This window comes from Neophocaena asiaeorientalis, unplaced genomic scaffold (genome assembly GCF_003031525.2).
Source record: "Neophocaena asiaeorientalis asiaeorientalis breed wild unplaced genomic scaffold, Neophocaena_asiaeorientalis_V1.1 scaffold336, whole genome shotgun sequence".
Taxonomy (NCBI): domain Eukaryota; kingdom Metazoa; phylum Chordata; class Mammalia; order Artiodactyla; family Phocoenidae; genus Neophocaena; species Neophocaena asiaeorientalis.
The window spans coordinates 1353948-1372814 of record NW_020174788.1 but is presented as its reverse complement, the minus strand read 5'-3'; the positions used below and the strand labels follow the sequence as shown (position 1 = coordinate 1372814).

At 35.7% G+C, this 18867-nt stretch overlaps 1 protein-coding gene across 4 annotated transcripts in view; it reads right to left on the bottom strand.

Annotated features, from left to right (window-relative positions):
- Positions 1–2859: 2859 nt before the first annotated feature.
- Positions 2860–18867, bottom strand: part of CLINT1 (clathrin interactor 1) — a 65092-nt gene continuing 49084 nt past the window's right edge. For 2 of the 4 annotated variants that reach the window (XM_024760125.1, XM_024760127.1), the window contains exons 9-12: positions 12488–12562; positions 8419–8711; positions 6359–6563; positions 2860–5126 (exon numbers count right to left, since the gene is read on the bottom strand). In XM_024760125.1, the coding sequence (XP_024615893.1) occupies positions 4780–5126; positions 6359–6563; positions 8419–8711; positions 12488–12562 (920 nt within the window). In that variant the 3' untranslated portion in view covers positions 2860–4779. The remainder of the gene's footprint in view (positions 5127–6358; positions 6564–8418; positions 8712–12487; positions 12563–18867) is intronic. The other 2 variants (XM_024760126.1, XM_024760128.1) reach the window with 2 other exon arrangements.

Below are 18867 nucleotides of genomic sequence, written 5' to 3'. Positions count from 1 at the left end.
AAGAGATTTTCAGAAATGTAAAACAATGCCACTCTTCTCACAGATTTTTATTTTGAAAACGTTTTTAATAAAACTGTAATTTGGCAGGTGATGGGCTTGTTACTATAAAGCCAATTAATATTTTTAAAGTTTCTCAGCTTTTATTTCAAATTTTAAAGTTCCTCACCTTTTATTTCAGTTAGTATTAACAGATATGACCCACATAAACAAAAGTTCTTTGGGGTCCTCATTAGTTGTTAATGGCATTAAGGGCGTCCTGAGGTCAAACTGTTCCATATACCAACTCCAAGCACTCTTATCTCAAATGGAAGAAATGTGCTTGGAGCATTTGAAGAACACAGATGGACAGTTAAGAAAAATCAAATGGAAATGTAGGGTTCCATAGTCCAGAACTCAGTTATTTAAAGTAATGACATTTATGATTTTTTTTTTTTTTTGGCTGCACTGCACAGCTTGCAGGATCTTAGTTCCCTGACCAGGGATTGAACCCCAGGCCATCGCAGTGAAAGCGCCAAGTCCTAACCACTGGACCTCCAAGGAATTCCTGACACTTGTTTTAAAGGGTAACAAATGAAAATTATGTTTGCCCATCAGGACTTTCAAATCCATCCAAAATCCCTGGGAAACTAAGCATCTGAATTGGCTGCATGCTGATTCTTCCCCCACTGGGGTAATCCAGTGCAGTGTGAAGGGGTGCTAGGAGTTACTTATTATGTCTGTGAGAGCAGTGCATTAGCAAGGCTGCCATTTTCATAGAAGGAAGACACATAAGAATTAAGGTCATAATGAGTTAAAAGTAAACATAAAATCTTCTTTTAGGGACTTCCCTGGTGGTCCAGTGGTTGGGACTCTGAGCTTCCACTGCAGGGGGTGTGGGGTTTGATCCCTGGTTGGGGAACTAAGATCCTGCAAGCAGCCAAAAAAAAAAGAAAAGAAAAAGAAAGAAAATAATCCTCTTTTATGTTTTTGTTTTTTTAGTTTTTATATCAGATTGCTTCTCTGGATATTAGAATAACAAGATCTTAGTCAAGAAAATTGCAAGAAGTCAATAGAAAAATTGAGATCTCTGCTGCTTCTAAAAGCTGAGAACATTCTGAGGGTTATTTGTGTGGCAAGTCAAGAGCTCACTTTCATAGTTCTCTCCCTCACATCTGCACTAATGTGGTAAGTGTAAGTGACTCAATACATTCACAAAGCAGTTCATTTACAATTTGCTTGTCGGTTAAAAAAAGAAAGTAGAATACAGGCAGATAGGAAAATCCTCAATTAGAAATCAGCTTAGTAACAGTCTCTCAGGCTTTCTTTTATTTTTAAACTTTTTTTTTTAAATTTATTTTTGGCTGCATTGGGTCTTCGTTGCTGCGCGCAGGCTTTCTCTAGTTGTGGCGAGCAGGGGTTACTCTTCATTGCGGTGTGGCGGCTTCTCTTGTTGCAGAGCATGGGCTCTAGGTGTGCAGACTTCAGTAGTCGTGACATGCGGGCTCAGTATTTGTGCCTCGTGCACTCTAGAGCACAGGCTCAGTAGTTGTGGCACACGGGCTCTAGAGCGTAGGCTCAGTAGTTGTGGTTCACAGGCTTAGTTGCTGTACAGCACGTGGGATCTTCCTGGACCAGGGCTTGAACCCGTGTCCCCTGCATTGGCAGGTGGATTCTTAACCACTGCAACCAGGGAAGTCCCTCTCAGGCTTTCTTAACTACACACTCCTTTTAAGAGTATGAGGTTTTGGGGTTTGCTATGCAGATTAAATGACGTGCATGTGAAACGGTTAGCACAGTGACTGGCACATAGGAAGTTCCTGATATGTAAGCACATTTGCATAAATAATAAAAATGAGAGGCAGAGAAACATTTACAGTATATGTCAGTGCTGCTGATCTCACTTATTTTATTAATTATCCAACACTTCCAGATTTTAAGTTAATTTTAGAAAAAATGTATTAGGGCCCAGAAAAGTCAGATCAATTGATCAAGGTGTCACACAGACAGTGAGGGCTTGAAATAGGATTAGATCTGTCTGCTTCCAAGTCCATGCTCTTTCCACAATGCAGTGCTATCTCCCAGGAGAGCTGAAACACAAAGCCAGTTTATTTCAGAAATCTATTTACCATAAGGTATGTTCTGTGCTTAGGACAGTTAGCTTTATTCTAGTGTTTCAAAAATATTTGAGAAGAAAAAGGTATTAACCCTTCTCTCCAAATATAAGTAACTATAGGCCTCAACTTATTAGTGACTAGCTCCTAACCAACGGCATTATGGGTATCATTCAGGCAATTTATTTTAAACAAAAAAGTAGACATCCCAAGTACTGTACAAGAACACTGTGTCTATTTATGGTTCCTGAAGATCATATCAGAGAAGTAAAAAACATTTTAAGAGGGAAAAAAATGAATCGAATGGCAGAGGAGATTCACACATTATATGTAAATTGCAAGAAGAGTAATTCCTTCTCTCCACAAAATAGTAGGCAAAATGAAAAACAGATACAACAGAGAAGCTATTGAAAAAGGAAAGAGGTACAGGATAGGCAAAAGGGAGCCCAAAAGACTATTAAAGAAGAGTATTTTCTTGCCAGCTCCAAACTATTTTGGGGTATACAGACCTTTCTTTAGGTATCACTTAATAACCCCTTCAGAGACAAGTCATTAAATTGAATGGAACCCCAATGAGGCAATTCTTCTTTCAAGGGCTCTGAAACAAAAAACACTGGTAAGACAGCAGACTGTATGTTGAGGTACAGTAATAACTAAGGTAGGGGTTCCCTTCTGTCTTCAGAATACAACATTGGAAGAAGGCATAGTAGTAAAGAAAATGCTTTAGAAATAAATCAGTTTTATTGGAAAGAAATTTTAAACACAAAAGTTTAGAAACAAAATATTTATTTCCTTTAAGAACCATACATATTCGAAAAGGTGATGCCATACCTCTCAATTTAAAGAAAAAATTCATTTAAGATTGCGGGTTTTAAATATCAGTGAAGATATTCTCCAAGCTGCCACCAGAGCCTGGCTTGATTGCTCTGAAGTAACAACACTTGAAAGCTCCTATTCTTTGAAACTAATTTAAACACACTGAATTCTTGAAAGATTAAAAACCACAGTCAGCTAATTACACTCTCTCTCATCTCTTATTCAGCAAATGAATCACTTTTCATTACCACTTAGCTGAAGTACATGAATTTCTGCCTAATTAGAAATGTTGTAGATGGAACATTAGCAAGAATGGAGCAGGTCAGGATATCTTTGCTGCTTCATTTTTAATTCCTAACAGCAGTCTGATAGGAAGGAATAGAGAAGTCATTAAATAATTTTAAATTATTTATAAAAATTACTTTGCCCAAATTATAATTATTTCTTCCCCAAACGGTCTCTAATGTCTAACATAATGAAAGAAAAAGCAGTTCAACATTGATTTTAATGAACATTTTAATGTTATGTATAACAGAACTATATTATGAATACAATGGAAACAAAGTTTTATCAATAAAAAAAATTTCAAAACAAAGTGGAGAGGTAATAATTTGATGCCTATATTATAGTATTTCTTTTAAAAAATATTCCCAGCTTAAGGGTGAAACAATTTTGCATTCCAAACTCTAGAATCATGATTTTCATGTGACCTTAATGCAGAATTACAGCAGGAAAACAATTTAATTAATTTCCTTTATTTGCCATTAAATCAATAAAATCTTTGACTGCTACAGGTCTCCTTTAATAATATATATATTTAACTCCTCTCTATTGGAACCATATTGCTAATGCCATATTATATACACTCAAAACCAAAACAATACTGTATAAAAATCTAAAAGCCAACATTGTTGAGTTCTAACATTTATATTTAAGGTCTTAATGGATTTTTACCCTTTTCAAAAATTTTTTGAAGACACCAAAAAAAAAAAAAAAAAAAATTTTTCTTTTTGACTGTTCCTATTACATGGTGGCTACAGGGATAAACACAGAAGGAAGCCTTGCCAAGTTATCACTGCAAAGTGTAAATAATGACTGCTAAGAACAAATAAAAATACTGGAGGGTTTTTTTTTTCTTTTCTTTTAAAGGAAACCATAGAGCAGTCCTGAAAAAACTATTTTTCCGAGTTCTGCACAGGATAATTATAGCAGAAGAAATGGGAAAAGTCCCATAGCTATCACCAATTGCTTAAAGAGGTTTTGTTACAATAAAAATTTGGATAGTATAATAGCAGTATTGCTGGAACATTAGCAAAAGTATATACATTCCAGTTACCTTTGATTTAGCCATAATCACATATGTATGCCTTTTTTGGACAAAAATATATATTTTTATAAAAAACTGATCATCCAACTTTAATGATTTCATATATGGACTCAAGAGTGGTAGTAAAAGGAACAGACCCAATTGTGACAAGGCAATTTAGGGACAGAAAAATCAAGTTCTTCAGGAAAAGAAAAGTATAAAATTAGAGATTCAAACACATTTATTCAGCCCTATTCTAGTATTCCCACATATTATGATATTAAAATGGGCTCCTCAATTTATAAAGGCTTTCAGTGGTCTCACTGCCCCATTTGTGGTCTAGTCTCACTGGGAAAAATGATTCTGACTGCCTCATCTGAAGCGCCCTTGCCTGGCCATCTGAAATACTAGATACTTTGCTTTTATAAAACAACCTTTTTGGTTCTTAATGTAGGTTTATTTTAATTAATTGATGAAAGAAAGGGGAGTTGACTAGCATTTTCCATCCCAACATCACCTATCTGCACCACTAAAAATCCTTCATTCAATCTGCTCCTTTACAATCTCTTACTTGCTAAAGTTGGCGAAATTTGCAAAGGCATCTTGCTTGGGTTGCACAGTTCCAGAAGTCATGGCTAAGTTGGGCATGCCCATTCCCATTGTGCCTGTCAGGCCCATCCCAGCAGTTGACATCCCTATGTTCATGTTCATGCCCATCATGCTCTGGTTCATCATTGGACTATTTCCAAGAGGGGCCATTCCCATGGTGCCAGTCATCAAACTGGGCATGCTCATAGGCATGGGTCCCCCCATCAGAGGGTTAGTTTGGGGCCGGACAGGAAGCATGTTCGATGGAGAACTGAGGTTTACAGCTCCGAAACTTTGGGTCATCACATTCATAGGCTGTTGCATATCTAACAGCAGAAAAGAGACAAAAGAACTTTATCACACTGAATTCTTAGATTCACAGAGCAGAAAAATAATACAATCTTCCTGACCATCAATACTTGTAAGCTCCAATAAAATTACTTTGTAGTGATTTTTTTATAAGAGAAGTCAATTAACTTGTATTGTTTACTCTTGAGAAATATTCAGTGGCTGTTAGCTCTGACTTCCCCAAGATGTAGAAACAGTAAGAGTGGGCTGGCAGAAAATATCAGGCACTTTAAAACCATTCCTATAAAATCTATTACTGAATCCGACCTAACAAGTTGTCAAGAGCTACTGTGTATCAAAAACCTTAAAAAGTTTATATCCTTTGACTCGCTCTATTTTTAGAACGTTATATTAAGGGAAAAAATCACAAGTAAAAAGATTTATACAAGACCATGGAGTTATTTATATTAGGAAAAAAGCTGGAAACAACTGAAATAACCAGCAAGAGAGGAAATGCACACTAATATGATGGATAACTATAAAGATCCAAAAATCACGCTTTCTTTCTTTTTCTTTTTCTTTTTTTTTTGCGGTACGCAGGCCTCTCACTGTTGCGGCCTCTCCCGTTGCGGAGCACAGGCTCCGGACGCGCAGGCTCAGCGGCCATGGCTCACGGGCCTAGCCGCTCCGCGGCATGTGGGATATCCCGGGCCGGGGCACGAACGAACCCGCCCGCGTCCCCTGCATCGGCAGGCGGACTCTGCATCACTGTGCCACCAGGGAAGCCCCACGCTTTCTTTCTTTAAGAATATTCAACACAGAAAAAACAATAATGTTGAATATGAACTGCAAGAAACAAAATATAGACAGAATGATCTCAAGTATTAAAAATGTGGTTAGAAAAGATGTACTATGAAGAAACATGAATTAATGGTGATTATCCCTGGATTATGGAGTTCAGATGATTTTTGTTTCTTGACATATCTGCCTATATTAAAAATTTTTTCTCAACAAATACTTTTGTTTTAGTGATCAGGCTCCCAAAACTCACCACCATACAGTAAATGTTAACATGTCAAGAGCAGAATACAAAGCAATTCAATGTGCCAAGAGGGATACCAGGTATTATGTGAAAACACAGTTAAGTGTTAAATTAAGTGAATACACAGTTGCTTTCAGTACAGTTTTATTTCATGGCTTGAAGTAGTCCTGGCATAAGGGCAAAGGATTACAAATACACAAAGAAATGGGATGTCTTGCAGTAACTTACTCTGTTGTTGAATCATTGTATTGAGTGATGGCTGCTGGGGTTTGGAAGGCTGCATACCAGGTAGTAAGTTGTCTAGGCTGATGTTTACGCTGGGGTCAGACCAAGTAGAAGGCAGGGTTTTGCTGACTGACTTCTGGACCATATCTGTATTCTGATTATAGAGAGGATTAGGCTTCTGCAGCACTGTGCTAACATTTTGCAAAGGCTGGAAAATAGAAAAATGCTCTAAAAATTAAGCATCTGCTCTATAAAGATTACCAGACGGCAATTTAATCATAGTAACTCCAAATATATACTAGACTTTGTAATAAACTCTTGAAACCAATAAGAACAACAAATGTTCTACATTAAGGTCTTCAATATCCTGAATCACCAGCTTCCCATAATATTCCTCTGAAGTCCAAGTCATGTTTGGGGTGGGGAAAAAACATATGTACACTAACAGTTATCCTCCCATCACCCCAAGTCTAGAAGCCACAATCCTGGGGCAACTATTAACTTCGGGTTAGTACAACTTTAAGGAAATATACAAGTGGAAATTTATTCGTACAAAATGGAATTCGGGGTATGATTTCTCAAGTTAAAAAAACAAAACCATCAAAACAGCAAATTATATTCCACATAACCTGACTGACATATCCCTGCTCCATGTATATTTCTATTGCCTAAAGCAAGCAACACTAGTGGAATTTGGTACAGTATGGACCAATACAGAAGAAAAGAGAAATTCAGGAAAAAGCAGCAGAGGTGCCTGGTAGTTACTACCAGAATAATTGTAACAAGGACAGAAAAAAGGGAAATAAATACAAATAGGAAGGATAATTTAAAATGGACCAATGCAAAGACTCACAACACAGTTGCAATTAAGATTGAAAATTAGTAGATTGGCTTTATGCTTAGACCATATGAAAGAAACAGTGAACTGCAGTTCAATTTAATGGTACTGGTATGGCTTTCATGTCCTTTTTCTTAATGTTAGGTCTAATATCTGTTATACAGATCAGTCACCTTTCTGCTTCTTTCTTCTCTTCCTTCATCCTAACACCCAAAATAGGAGATTCTACATATTAAAATGAATAATTAGCATCATAAACAAATATTGAGAATAGCCTGAGTCAAAAATAGCAAGTTCCTGATACAACTCAGACACATATATTCTGCACGTGTTTGAATTCTAAGCTAGTATTAGGTAATTTAGATTTAATTTTAAAAAGTGAATTTAAAAGTTCCTGTTTAGTTATTTTCCTTTATGAAAATAAGAGTTGAAAGAAGAGCCTATATAAACATTATATGTAGAGCAGGTCCAGAATAGGGAAGGACATTCATTACTTTAGAGAATAATTTTCTATATTAGCAATATATCTCTATTCCTTCTTCTTCTCGTTCTTTTTTTGTTTGTTTTTTTTTTTGCGGTACGCTCACTGTTGTGGCCTCTCCCGTTGCGAAGCACAGGCTCCGGACGCGCAGGCTCAGCGGCCATGGCTCACGGGCCCAGCCACTCCGTGGCATGTGGGATCTTCCCGGACGGGGGCACGAACCCGTGTCTCCTGCATCGGCAGGCGGACTCTCAACCGCTGCGCCACCAGGGAAGCCCCTCTTCTCTTGTTCTTAATGTCTTTAATTTTTTATTTTTAGGCCGTGCTGCACGGCACACGGGATCTTGGTTCCCGAACCAGGAATTGAACCCACTTGCCCTGCAGTGGAAACGCAGAGTCTTAACCAATGGGCCACCAGGGAACTCTTCTATTCCTTAATCTTAAAAACAATTTTTTAAACTATTAAATTCCAATTTGTTTATTAGTTCAATAAATGTTCAACAAATGCCTCCTCTGTGCAAGGCATCACACTTGGCTTTGCATGGACAGCAAGATGCGTGAGAAGGCCTTGCCCTGGAGAACCCAAATGACTATTCCAGGGTAGGGACACAAGGTAAACGCAATGTACAAAAGTAATCTATGTGTCACTTGCTTATTTTTCTGTTTTATGTTAATCTGCCATTAGATAGTTAGAGCATCTCAAAGATTATGAATCACAATTTCCAAGGGAGGCAGACAACTTACCTGTGATCTTGACATGGGCAAACCCAGACCTACAGTATTAGTGCTCATCATAGAGAAATTCATACTCTGGGAAGATGTCATTGTTGTCTGCGATGAGCCCATAAGATCAAATAGGTCTGAAGAATTTGAGGCAGCTGGAGGTGGGCCTAAAGCTGGTTGTGAGCTACTGACAAGCTCTACAGCTGGCTGTGAGGCACTGCTGAAGAGCTCACCACTGGCACCAACAGGGCCTGACGGGGCTTGGTTGAAGGCACTCCAGTCACCAAAGTCTCCATTCCCACTTGCTGCTGTTACTGAGAAAGAAAAAAGGGTAAGAAAGTTTCTGAAATGCACAGAACACATATGACAGTCTTCCAAGTGAAACAAATTAGAGCTGATCTGTGTCCATCCAGATTAACATCTGCAGGTACCATCTCCATCTGGACATTATTCTTTCTCATGAATATTCCACCAGTGTTAACAAGGTGGCAAAGAAAAAAAACTTCCACATATAAAGTAAAATCCATCTCTTGGCACTGGCAGGTCTGAGGTGACACAAAGAAATTACAGAAACTAAAACTTTCCTTCAACCTAAGTTTGCATATCAAATAAGTTTCTAGCTAAACAAATATGAACTAGCCTGAGATCCCCAAAAAACAAGAAAAAAACCTCTAAACTGGTTAAACTCTTTGCTGGGAGATCCAGAATCCTCATGCAAGGAGTAACTCAGTAAAATCAGACAGTTCAGCTCATTTTGTTCAATCATTATTTGGAAAGGTTCAAAGAGAAATCAGACTATGATTTATACCATCTCATGTAAATAAAACCCCAAATTCATTAAAAAGAAAAACTCAATAAAATTAAGACTAGGATTACTAAATTTCTGTAAGGAGTTCTCACCCATTTGGCCATGCTTCCACTGACAACACAAAGGCTACAGAGAGCCATGATATATAACCTTAGGACACTGTTTACTTCAAATGGGACTGTTCAGTCTATTTAAGTAAAAAGCGGGGTATAGTCTTAAGAGGGGAACTCATGCTAATATTTAAAAAGAGAAACAAAACTATCACTATGCTTCAAAGTATAATTATAACAAGTTTAAGATTTAATGCATAGAAAAGATTTAATGCATTTAATAATATAAAAATTAATAGGTTAGGGCTTCCTTGGTGGCGCAATGGTTGGGAGTTTGCCTGCAGATGTGCGGGACGTGGGTTCGTGTCCCGGTCCGGGAAGATCCCACATGCCATGGAGCGGCTGGGCCCCTGAGCCATGGCCGCTGAGCCTGCGTGTCCGGAGCCTGTGCTCCGCAACGGGAGACGCCATGGCAGTGAGAGGCCCGTGTACCGCGAAAAAAAAGAAATTAATAGGTTAATTAATAGACTGAAATATTTAAGAGAACGGATTTTGTATTTTACTGGCTGTGTGACCTTACTTAACCTTCTCTGTGCCTTTGTATTTTTATTTTATTTAAAGGAGAGCTTTTATTTATTTATGTGGCCCCACCGTGAGGCATGCGGGATCTTAGTTCCCCAACCAGGGATCGAACCCATGCCCCTGCAGTGGAAGCACGGAGTCTTACCCACTAGACTGCCAGAGAAGTCCCCCGTGCCATACTTTTTAAAAAATCTAAGTTGCGAAGACTGAATAACTTAATATATAGTAAGTGCCATTTGAGGTTTATTGTTACTTTGGATTAATTGTGAAAAGACAGAGGAGAGGCAAAGCATCACACTTTCTTTCTTTAGGTATGCCATATAAAAGTATAAGTCAAGCTTCTATAAATTCTGCATACATAATACTATTTGGAACACAATAAATATAAAGGCAAGTGATACTTGCAAAAAATTTTTTTTTAACTAGGCTATACTAAGTAAACAAATCTTGCTTTAAGAAAGGGACAAACAGATAAATATGAATTAATGGAAGTTGAAAAAAGCAAAGGTGAAGAAAGAGCTACATATAAACTGTCATCTGAAAGCAAACAGTATGTAGCTCAAGTTAATTTCTTTGCACTACATGTTCACTTACAACTAGGAAATACATTTTGTCTAGCCTAAAAGGTAACCACCCACTATGATATTGTGATATTGTGTCTCATTATGCTAAATATCAAGAGAACAATAACATTAAGTCTTTAAAATTATATGTTCTATTACCATTTTGTAATGTAAGCACCCTCAAAAGAGAAAATAATTCACTTAGAAACCCCAAGTTCTACCAACAATTTAATATAAGAACTGGGCTGATATTCATTACTTCCGGGTTTTGCTAAAATATGTCTTTGATCTAATTTACAAAAAAGACTGAATTAAGAGTTTTACAATTAGTTCTATGTATTAAACAATTTAAACTAATTTAAGGAAGACTGCTGGATAAAGGTAAACTTTATGTTGATTTTCTATCTGCTTGATCTAGAAAACAGAATAAGAATGGAAACTGGGGCAAAATGTGTTGCCCCATCTGAAAACTTTATCTGAGATGATTAATCATGGGAGGAAGAGATTTCTAGTGAGGCATATATTGTTCAGCAATCATTAATCATTGTTGCAACAGTTTCAGCCCCTTGTGTAATGGTGATCAGGTTATGTTAATCACATAAGATGAAGAGATGTTATCACTTAGCAACATTAACATATTTGAATTATTTGCATAGTAGGCAACTTTATATACATAAAAACTTTGAGAATTACACAGCCAGTCTGTAAAATTAGGGCAATGTTCATTTTCCACTTTGATTTGCCTATAGCAAGGTATTAACCCTTACAAGGTATAATCACACTTCTAAAATGAAGCAGTTCATTACTCCACAATCCTGGTTTCTGGGAAATACTTGGAATTTACACAAGTGGTCCAAATAACCCAAATCACATTAAAACCTATGCGTCTTTCTTCCTAAATCCTCACTAACCTAAACTAGACAGTACTAAATATAAATTTTAATCCAATTAATGGGGATAGATGACTCTACTTGAAATGAATAATAAAACTAATTCAGTTAAATATTTCCTCCTTGCCTCACCTCATGTTTATGATTTTTATAGCTAAATTTTTTATATTATCTCTCAAACTTCAGACTGACCAAATTTTATGGAAAAAAACATTAGAACCAACCCCTTTACAACCTAAAAGACACTTAATAATGAACTCAGACCCTATTCTACACGTCTCTACAGACGTTACTCTATCCTTATAAAGAACCATGACAAGTAGCATTATTCCCAATTTTAGAAAGGTGGAGGCTCAGAGGCTTTCATAAAGTTAAATAGCTACCAAAGTATATGGCAGAGGTAGTAAGATAAAAATATTAATAATAAGGGGGAAAAATACAAGCCCTTCACCTCAGTCCATTATGTTGAAGCCTATATTTTGCTTGGATGTTGGCTTTTTTTTTTTGCCATTTTAAAAAAATTGAGGGTGTTAACTGACACATAACATTATATTAGTTTCAGGTGGACAACATAATGATTTGATCTTTACAAATATTGTGAAATGATCACAACAAATCTAGAGTATTTTAAAATTTCTAATTTAACATGGAATGAGGAATTCTTTTTTGCCTGAGGTTCAACTGCTCACATTTAAGGATATGCCAAAATGAAGTTCAGTTATTTTTCATAGAAATTCTTTTAAGATATCTAAATTATAAAGAAATGAATTTTGGTAAGATGGTCTGCCCAACTCCAATGTCCCTGAATTTCATTCAAGAAAATCATATAAGCTAAACGTAAACCATAATATTCTTGCTGCTAAAATGAGATTTATACTTATTCACACTCCCTACGCACCTACTCCCTGCCCCCCCCCCGCCCCGCCCCAAAAAATAAAACAAGAGTCACTTATGAGTGAGGGCAATTTTATTTAGGTGTACCTGAGTAGTCTGCAACCAGATTAATTCGTCTGGCACATTTAGGATACTGGCCCAATAAAGTACCTTTGTGAATAAATTCTTTGGGAATTGGGAATTATAAATACAAGTAGAAAATGGCCAAAAGCAGCAGATGGGGGTGGGGTGGTGAAGGGTTGTTTTCTTTTGGTTAACATTTCCACTGCCCCTAGATTTCTGGCCAATCAAATCATATCGTACCTTGGGAAGGGAAATTGCTTGATGCAGCGGCTGAGCCAAAGTCAGCAAAGCCTCCAAATAAATCAGCTGATCCTCCTAGAAATTAAGTATGAGGAAAAAAAACTGTCAGAACCACAGCACAACTGATAGCACTTTTAGGAAGCCATTTTAGCACTGCACTCAAAAAATACCCAATACTAGAGCCCCAAGACCCATCATAAACAGCTAGTTAGTTGATCTAGCTTTTCATGTCACCATGTTCCCTTTAAGCTACCACAGGACAGACTCTCTTACAGTATCCCTCAGTTCTATAACTAGTAATATTAATAGATACTACAACTGTGGTTACAGTTACTCCTTACTCACATTTCACGAACATAATGTAGGCATGTAGTTTATCTGGCCAATTACGCTCTTTATAAGAATCTTCGGTGGATGCTAAAACCTGGGTAAAATGTTGCTGGGTAATCAAATCATCACTCCACAGATTAATTACAAATAAAAAGAGATTAAGCTACTTTTACAGTGCAGAAATCAGATAGATACCACCTTAAACAAGTGCTCAAACTTAATGTCACTAATAATTGGACAAAATAGCACTCATGGGTCTTCTAATACAAAGGGACTAAAAAAGAAATCATCATCCAAATTCTTCCCAAAAATATTTAACCTGACTCCAGTCATGAAGAATGAATCAGACAAATACAAATTGAGGGACATTCTGCAAAACAGCTGTCAAGACTCTTCAGAAAATGTCATCATAAAAGAAAAAGACTAGGACCACTCCAGATTAAAGAAGCCTAAAGAAACATGGCAAGTAAATGAAATGGGTGATCCTTGACTGGACTCTGGATATTTAAGTAAGTGCTATACTGAAATGACGTAATTGAGACACCAGGGAAATGTGAATATGGTCTATTATACAACAGTACTGTTTCACTGTTAAATTCCCCAAGTATGATAATTATATTATGATTGTGAAGGAGAATGTCCTTGTTGTAAGGAGATATATACGCTGAAGTATTTTAGGGGCAAAATGTCATGATGTTTGCAATTCTCTCAAACGGTGCACAATAAATAAACAAAACCAAAAAAGAACTAGAGAGAGACAAAGAAAATGTGACAAATTTTCTGCAGTTTGACTTTTTTTTAAATAAAAGGGGAAAAAAACCCCCAAAAAAACCCTTGAAGTTGATCTGCATAGTAATCAGTTTTAATAGCTATAGGAAGAAAAATGAATGCAATGATTTAGGTGGACTATTTTTTCCTACTGTTTACTTGCAAATATTTGCAAAACACTTCCATTTTTAATCCTTGAAAAAAAAACCAGTAGCTTTTTGCTACTTCCAGACTGGTGTTTTAAAGGGGTGAGATTCAAATCATAAGGCTGCAGATCAATCTGCATGCATAACATCACATTCTCATACAAATTTTCATTTGTAAACACTAAATAGGTACGAATATTTACTTTTATCTATAATTTGAACAGTAACATTGTTAAATTTTATATTCCACTTCTCCTCAATTCAGTTATCAATGAAACAGCAATAGTCAAAGGATCTAAAACCTTAAATAGTTGTCCTTATTTTTGTCCTTAAAGATTTCACCTCTTAAGAGTCACAACCTTAGAAATTTAGAGCGGCAGTTCAATTAAAGTGCTTTTACTGTTATGTGAACATTATATAGGTTACATCACAGCTGCTTAGCCTGCAGTGCTTAGAAACTAGCCAGGTGGGACTGGAACATCTGGGCTGCACTCAAATACCACCAGGGACAGCTTCCAACATCTGGTGCCATTTCTGAATTGTCTTATCGCTGCAAGACATTCTGTCCCATCTGCTACACTCAACTGGGTTAATTAAACTAGAACCATCTCCCCTTCTTAATAAATAGCCAGCAGTAATAAAAGGAACAAATCAGTTTCTGACACAGGTGAACTTGGTATTTCTTTTTAAGGCACATTTACTGTAGTCAACTATCAGCAGGCCTAACAAATTCCTTATTTCTTCACCTCATTACAGATGCACATATTCACATGTATACTCACTCACCGTGAACTAACTTCCACCAAGGCCAAGGTTCTCTACTCCTAGCAACAACTACAGCTCATATGTCTGCTTTTGCTTTATCCAAAGGAAAATATCACAGTGATTTTTCTCTTCTTTAAAGGTACATATGTCATAATAAATGTGACAATAGGTACAAAAGATCAATGAGCTATATTTTTAAACTATATAAACAAGCACATATATTAATAAAATCTAGCAGGGAAATCAATGGTGTGAACACTTGCTGCTTAATATTCATAAGTATGTCTTCTGTAATATTCCTTCATGTTAAAAATATTGATCAAAGTATACTGTTAGGTAACAGAATGATAGTTCATCTTTTATTATAACATTAAGGGATTTGAAAATAGGGGATTATTTTCATTTTCTTCATCCAAGCAGTGAATAAACATCAATATGTAATTTATTATGCCAAATGAGTTTGGAATTTTCAAATCTTATCCAGTCTGGGCTACAAAGAAAATTCATGCTGTGGAGTATAGCACTGAATACTGTGAATCACATCTTCAAACTGGGTGACATATTTTATTTTTGTCCTATCCTGAATTTAACATTTCAAATAATTATTTTGTTATTCTATTGCTCTACATTCTAACACCTAAGCTAAAATTATACTATGTTCATAACTTGTCTATAGCAAATATTATTCTTTCCATCCACACTACAGGGAGTTTAATTTCAAACATGACTAATTTAAGAACACTGGAGGTAAAAGAGTGGAAACACACCTAAGAATTTAACAAATAGAAGCCACCTTTCCTTGAAAAGGATTTAACTTTTCTCCATCTTCTGAAGTGCCACAGATTATACTTCTACTGTGTTTTACATAATGTGATCCTCAACTTTGGAAACTATCTCAGAAATTAAAAATCTCTTATTTCAATTAGGAAAAGTTTCTCCCTCCTAGGAGGGACTATCCAAACCTATATGCATGATGTTATTCATACCAATGCCTTAAATTTAACAGACATTTTCTATACTTAAGCATTTTTCCCAGATAACTTCTATCTAAGGGAATTTAAATAAGAGTCTACCAAAAATTGCTGCATGTGGAAGACTGCTAAATTTCACAATAAGAGCTACCCTTCAAGATTCCCACATGAGAGGTGTCATTATAAATGAACCATTTCCATCTGCCTTTTCAGGGAAGCAAGGAGGTTATTTACAATCACCAGCTGGGAACATGTATTTTCCAAAGCAACATTGTGGACAGGAAAAGTATAGTTGAACTAGACAGTGCTTTAACTATAAATGGAAATATTCTTTAACGAAGAATTTAATCTAGATTACGTTATGAAAACTTTTGCACAAGGAGTTCTAATAAATACAAAATTAATAGAAATGACAAAAAATTGTAAATATATGATGAAGAACTAATATAAATAAGTTTTTAAAAAATCGATAAGGATAAACAACCCCAATTTAAAAAAAAAGGACAAAGGACAGGAATAGACAAGTTACAACTAGCAATATAAAACCAAGAAAAGTTTCAAAGTCAGTCATCAAACACATGCAAAATAGAATGAAATATTATTTTCTCCTTACCAAAATGGAAGATTTTGAAAGATGCTACTTCACTACTTTATAACAGAGAGAAGTTTGGAAACAAATCAAAACCTAATGTCCAAAAAATAACAGGCTGACTGGTCAAGTAAATTACAGCATATTTACACAATGTTAAGATTATAAAGCAATTAAAAGGTCTGTAAAATACCAACTATAATAAGGAAATGGTCATGAGATTTTAGATGAAAAAGTTTACAAAAAAATATAATAACAATAAAATCTTTATCTAGAAGCCTGAAAAAGATTTGCAACATAATAAATGCTTAATTTACAATGCTTGGTGTCAGTTTATTTATCTCTTGTAAAAATAAAATACAGTATGTGTGTGAGTTGTGAAAAATAAATAAATAAATAAATGCTTAAATAAATATATTGACTGATTATATAGAAAATGTTTAAAGAAAGACTATTCACCAAAATTATTAATAGTTAACTTTATGCACCTAAGTTACGGTGAATTACTTTTTTTCCATAAAATTTCTAAAATGAGCACACACTACTTTTATATTAGTGAAAACAGAATATGGTAAAACATTTTATTCTTAGTAAACTTAGGTTAAACTAGAGACAACGCCCATGAAAATTCTAATATGTAAGTTGGGTTGTAATAACCAGTAACTTGGCTATAACAAGGTGGTTCACATCCATGTAAATATCCTCAACTAACTTTAGTGATAACGGAGTACAAGGCAACAGGTTCAAATGTAAATGTAATGAACATTTTGGATTTTATACACATTAATCTTAAAAGATATTTTTTAACAACCAAAAATTCAAAAGATATTGCAAGCCTTGTAAAGTCTTTATATTTTCTCTTCAACCTCATTCATTGTACTAGAAACAACTTATGTAGTAGTATGTTAATCAAGACCTAAATTCCTTAATTACAAAAGGGACAAAAGAAGACAACGAAAACTCTGAAGACGAGATATACTAAAAATGAAATGGAATGGTTCTTGGCATTATATTTGTAACTGGCTTATTTTCTAAATACATTATTATTCATTTAAAAAATGTTTACTTAGAAACATACTATGTATAAATGTCACCAAAATATCATTTGAGTACAGATTTTAAAAGAACATCACCAGAGTGGGACATTTATCATCAGAGTCTCAAGAAAATCTTGATGAATGGGTTTCACATGTGTACTTTTAAACTTGGTTGATATTCCACAATGATTTTACCACATATACTTCTGAAGATGCTAACAAAAAGGATGAAATAACACATAAAAAAAGAAAATCTGAGCATTTTCCCCAAGGAGACATTTATCTGGTGAATGGTACAGAAGCTGTACCTGCTTAGGTTTACAGTTCATGTCCATATTACTTGCATGACAGCAGTGTTATAAATATAGGCACATATGGGAAATGACACCCAAATGGCATACCAAATAGCAATGCTAATGTGGTAGAGTCTTAGACTTTCTTACATGTAGGTGCTAAAGATTTAACATCCAATTTTTTTTTCCACTGCTGAATTCAATTTAAAATATATTACTACTAAAATATTTAAATAGAAATTCATAGTAATGAAATTCATCTTACTGATTGGAGGGGGTTCTACACAAAGTGGTTAAACTGTTTCAAATAGGAGTGAACTTTAAAAAATAATTATGGGGACTTCCCTGGTGGCGCAGTGGTTAAGAATTCTGCCAATGCAGGGGACACGGGTTCGAGCCCTGGTCCAGAAGGATCCCACATGCCGCGGAGCAACTAAGCCCATGTGCCACAACTACTGAGCCTGCGCTCTAGAGCCCACGAGCCACAACTACTGAGCCCTGTGCCACAACTACTAAAGCCCGCACGTCCAGAGTCCGTGTGCCCCACAACAAGAGAAGCCACCTTAACGAGAACACAACGAGAAGCCCGCACACCTCAACAAAGAGCAGCCCCCGCTCGCGGCAACAAGAGAAAGCCCGCGCGCAGCAACAAAGACCCAACGCAGCCAAAAAAAAAAAAATTAATTAATTAAAAAAAAAGAGTGACCATAATAATAAACAGTGAACAATTTTTTTAAAATTATGATGTCAACCCATTTTCGGTTGGTTTTTAGAAATTATTAAGATAAAAACATTAAGGCAAGAAATATTCCAAATTTCATTCAGACTTTGTCTCAATTACTGTATTAATATTAATTGCTACTTCTATTTAATTAGCCAATCTACTGCTTGCACTGGAGAAGAAAAACCACTCAAAGGTTTCTTGCCAAGCAAAGGAAGCATGCTGGTATTTAATAATTCTCTCTGTTCAAAGCAATCTGGCTAACACCAAGGAAAAAAGTTAGATTCACTCATCTGACCTTCCTAGTTAATTCTTCTCTGATTGCTCCATTAAAAATTTTCACAGATGCATGAAAAGGGCTCTTTAATATTTCATACCAGGAAATCCAAAATAGTTGATATTCTGTGACACTAAGTCTGTATTATATGACTACATGCTAACTACCAGTTAATACTACTATGAAAATCTTCAGTGTACAAAAAGACAGCGCATAAATTGTCAAACAACTAATGTAGTTGTTTGCAAACTTGGGCATGACAGTTCAATAGAGTTTAAGGAATAATTTTACGAAGTTACATTCACAGAAAAAAGGGAGTGGGAACTGAAGAATCTCAGAAATTGGATTGAACCAGACACCCTAGTAAGTTCACACCTAGTCTAAGAATTAATTTTATGATAGCAGACAAGGACAGGGAGAAAATAATAGGAGACTTTAAATTAATCATATGTACTAAACTATCAGTGAGAAGTAATTTTCATC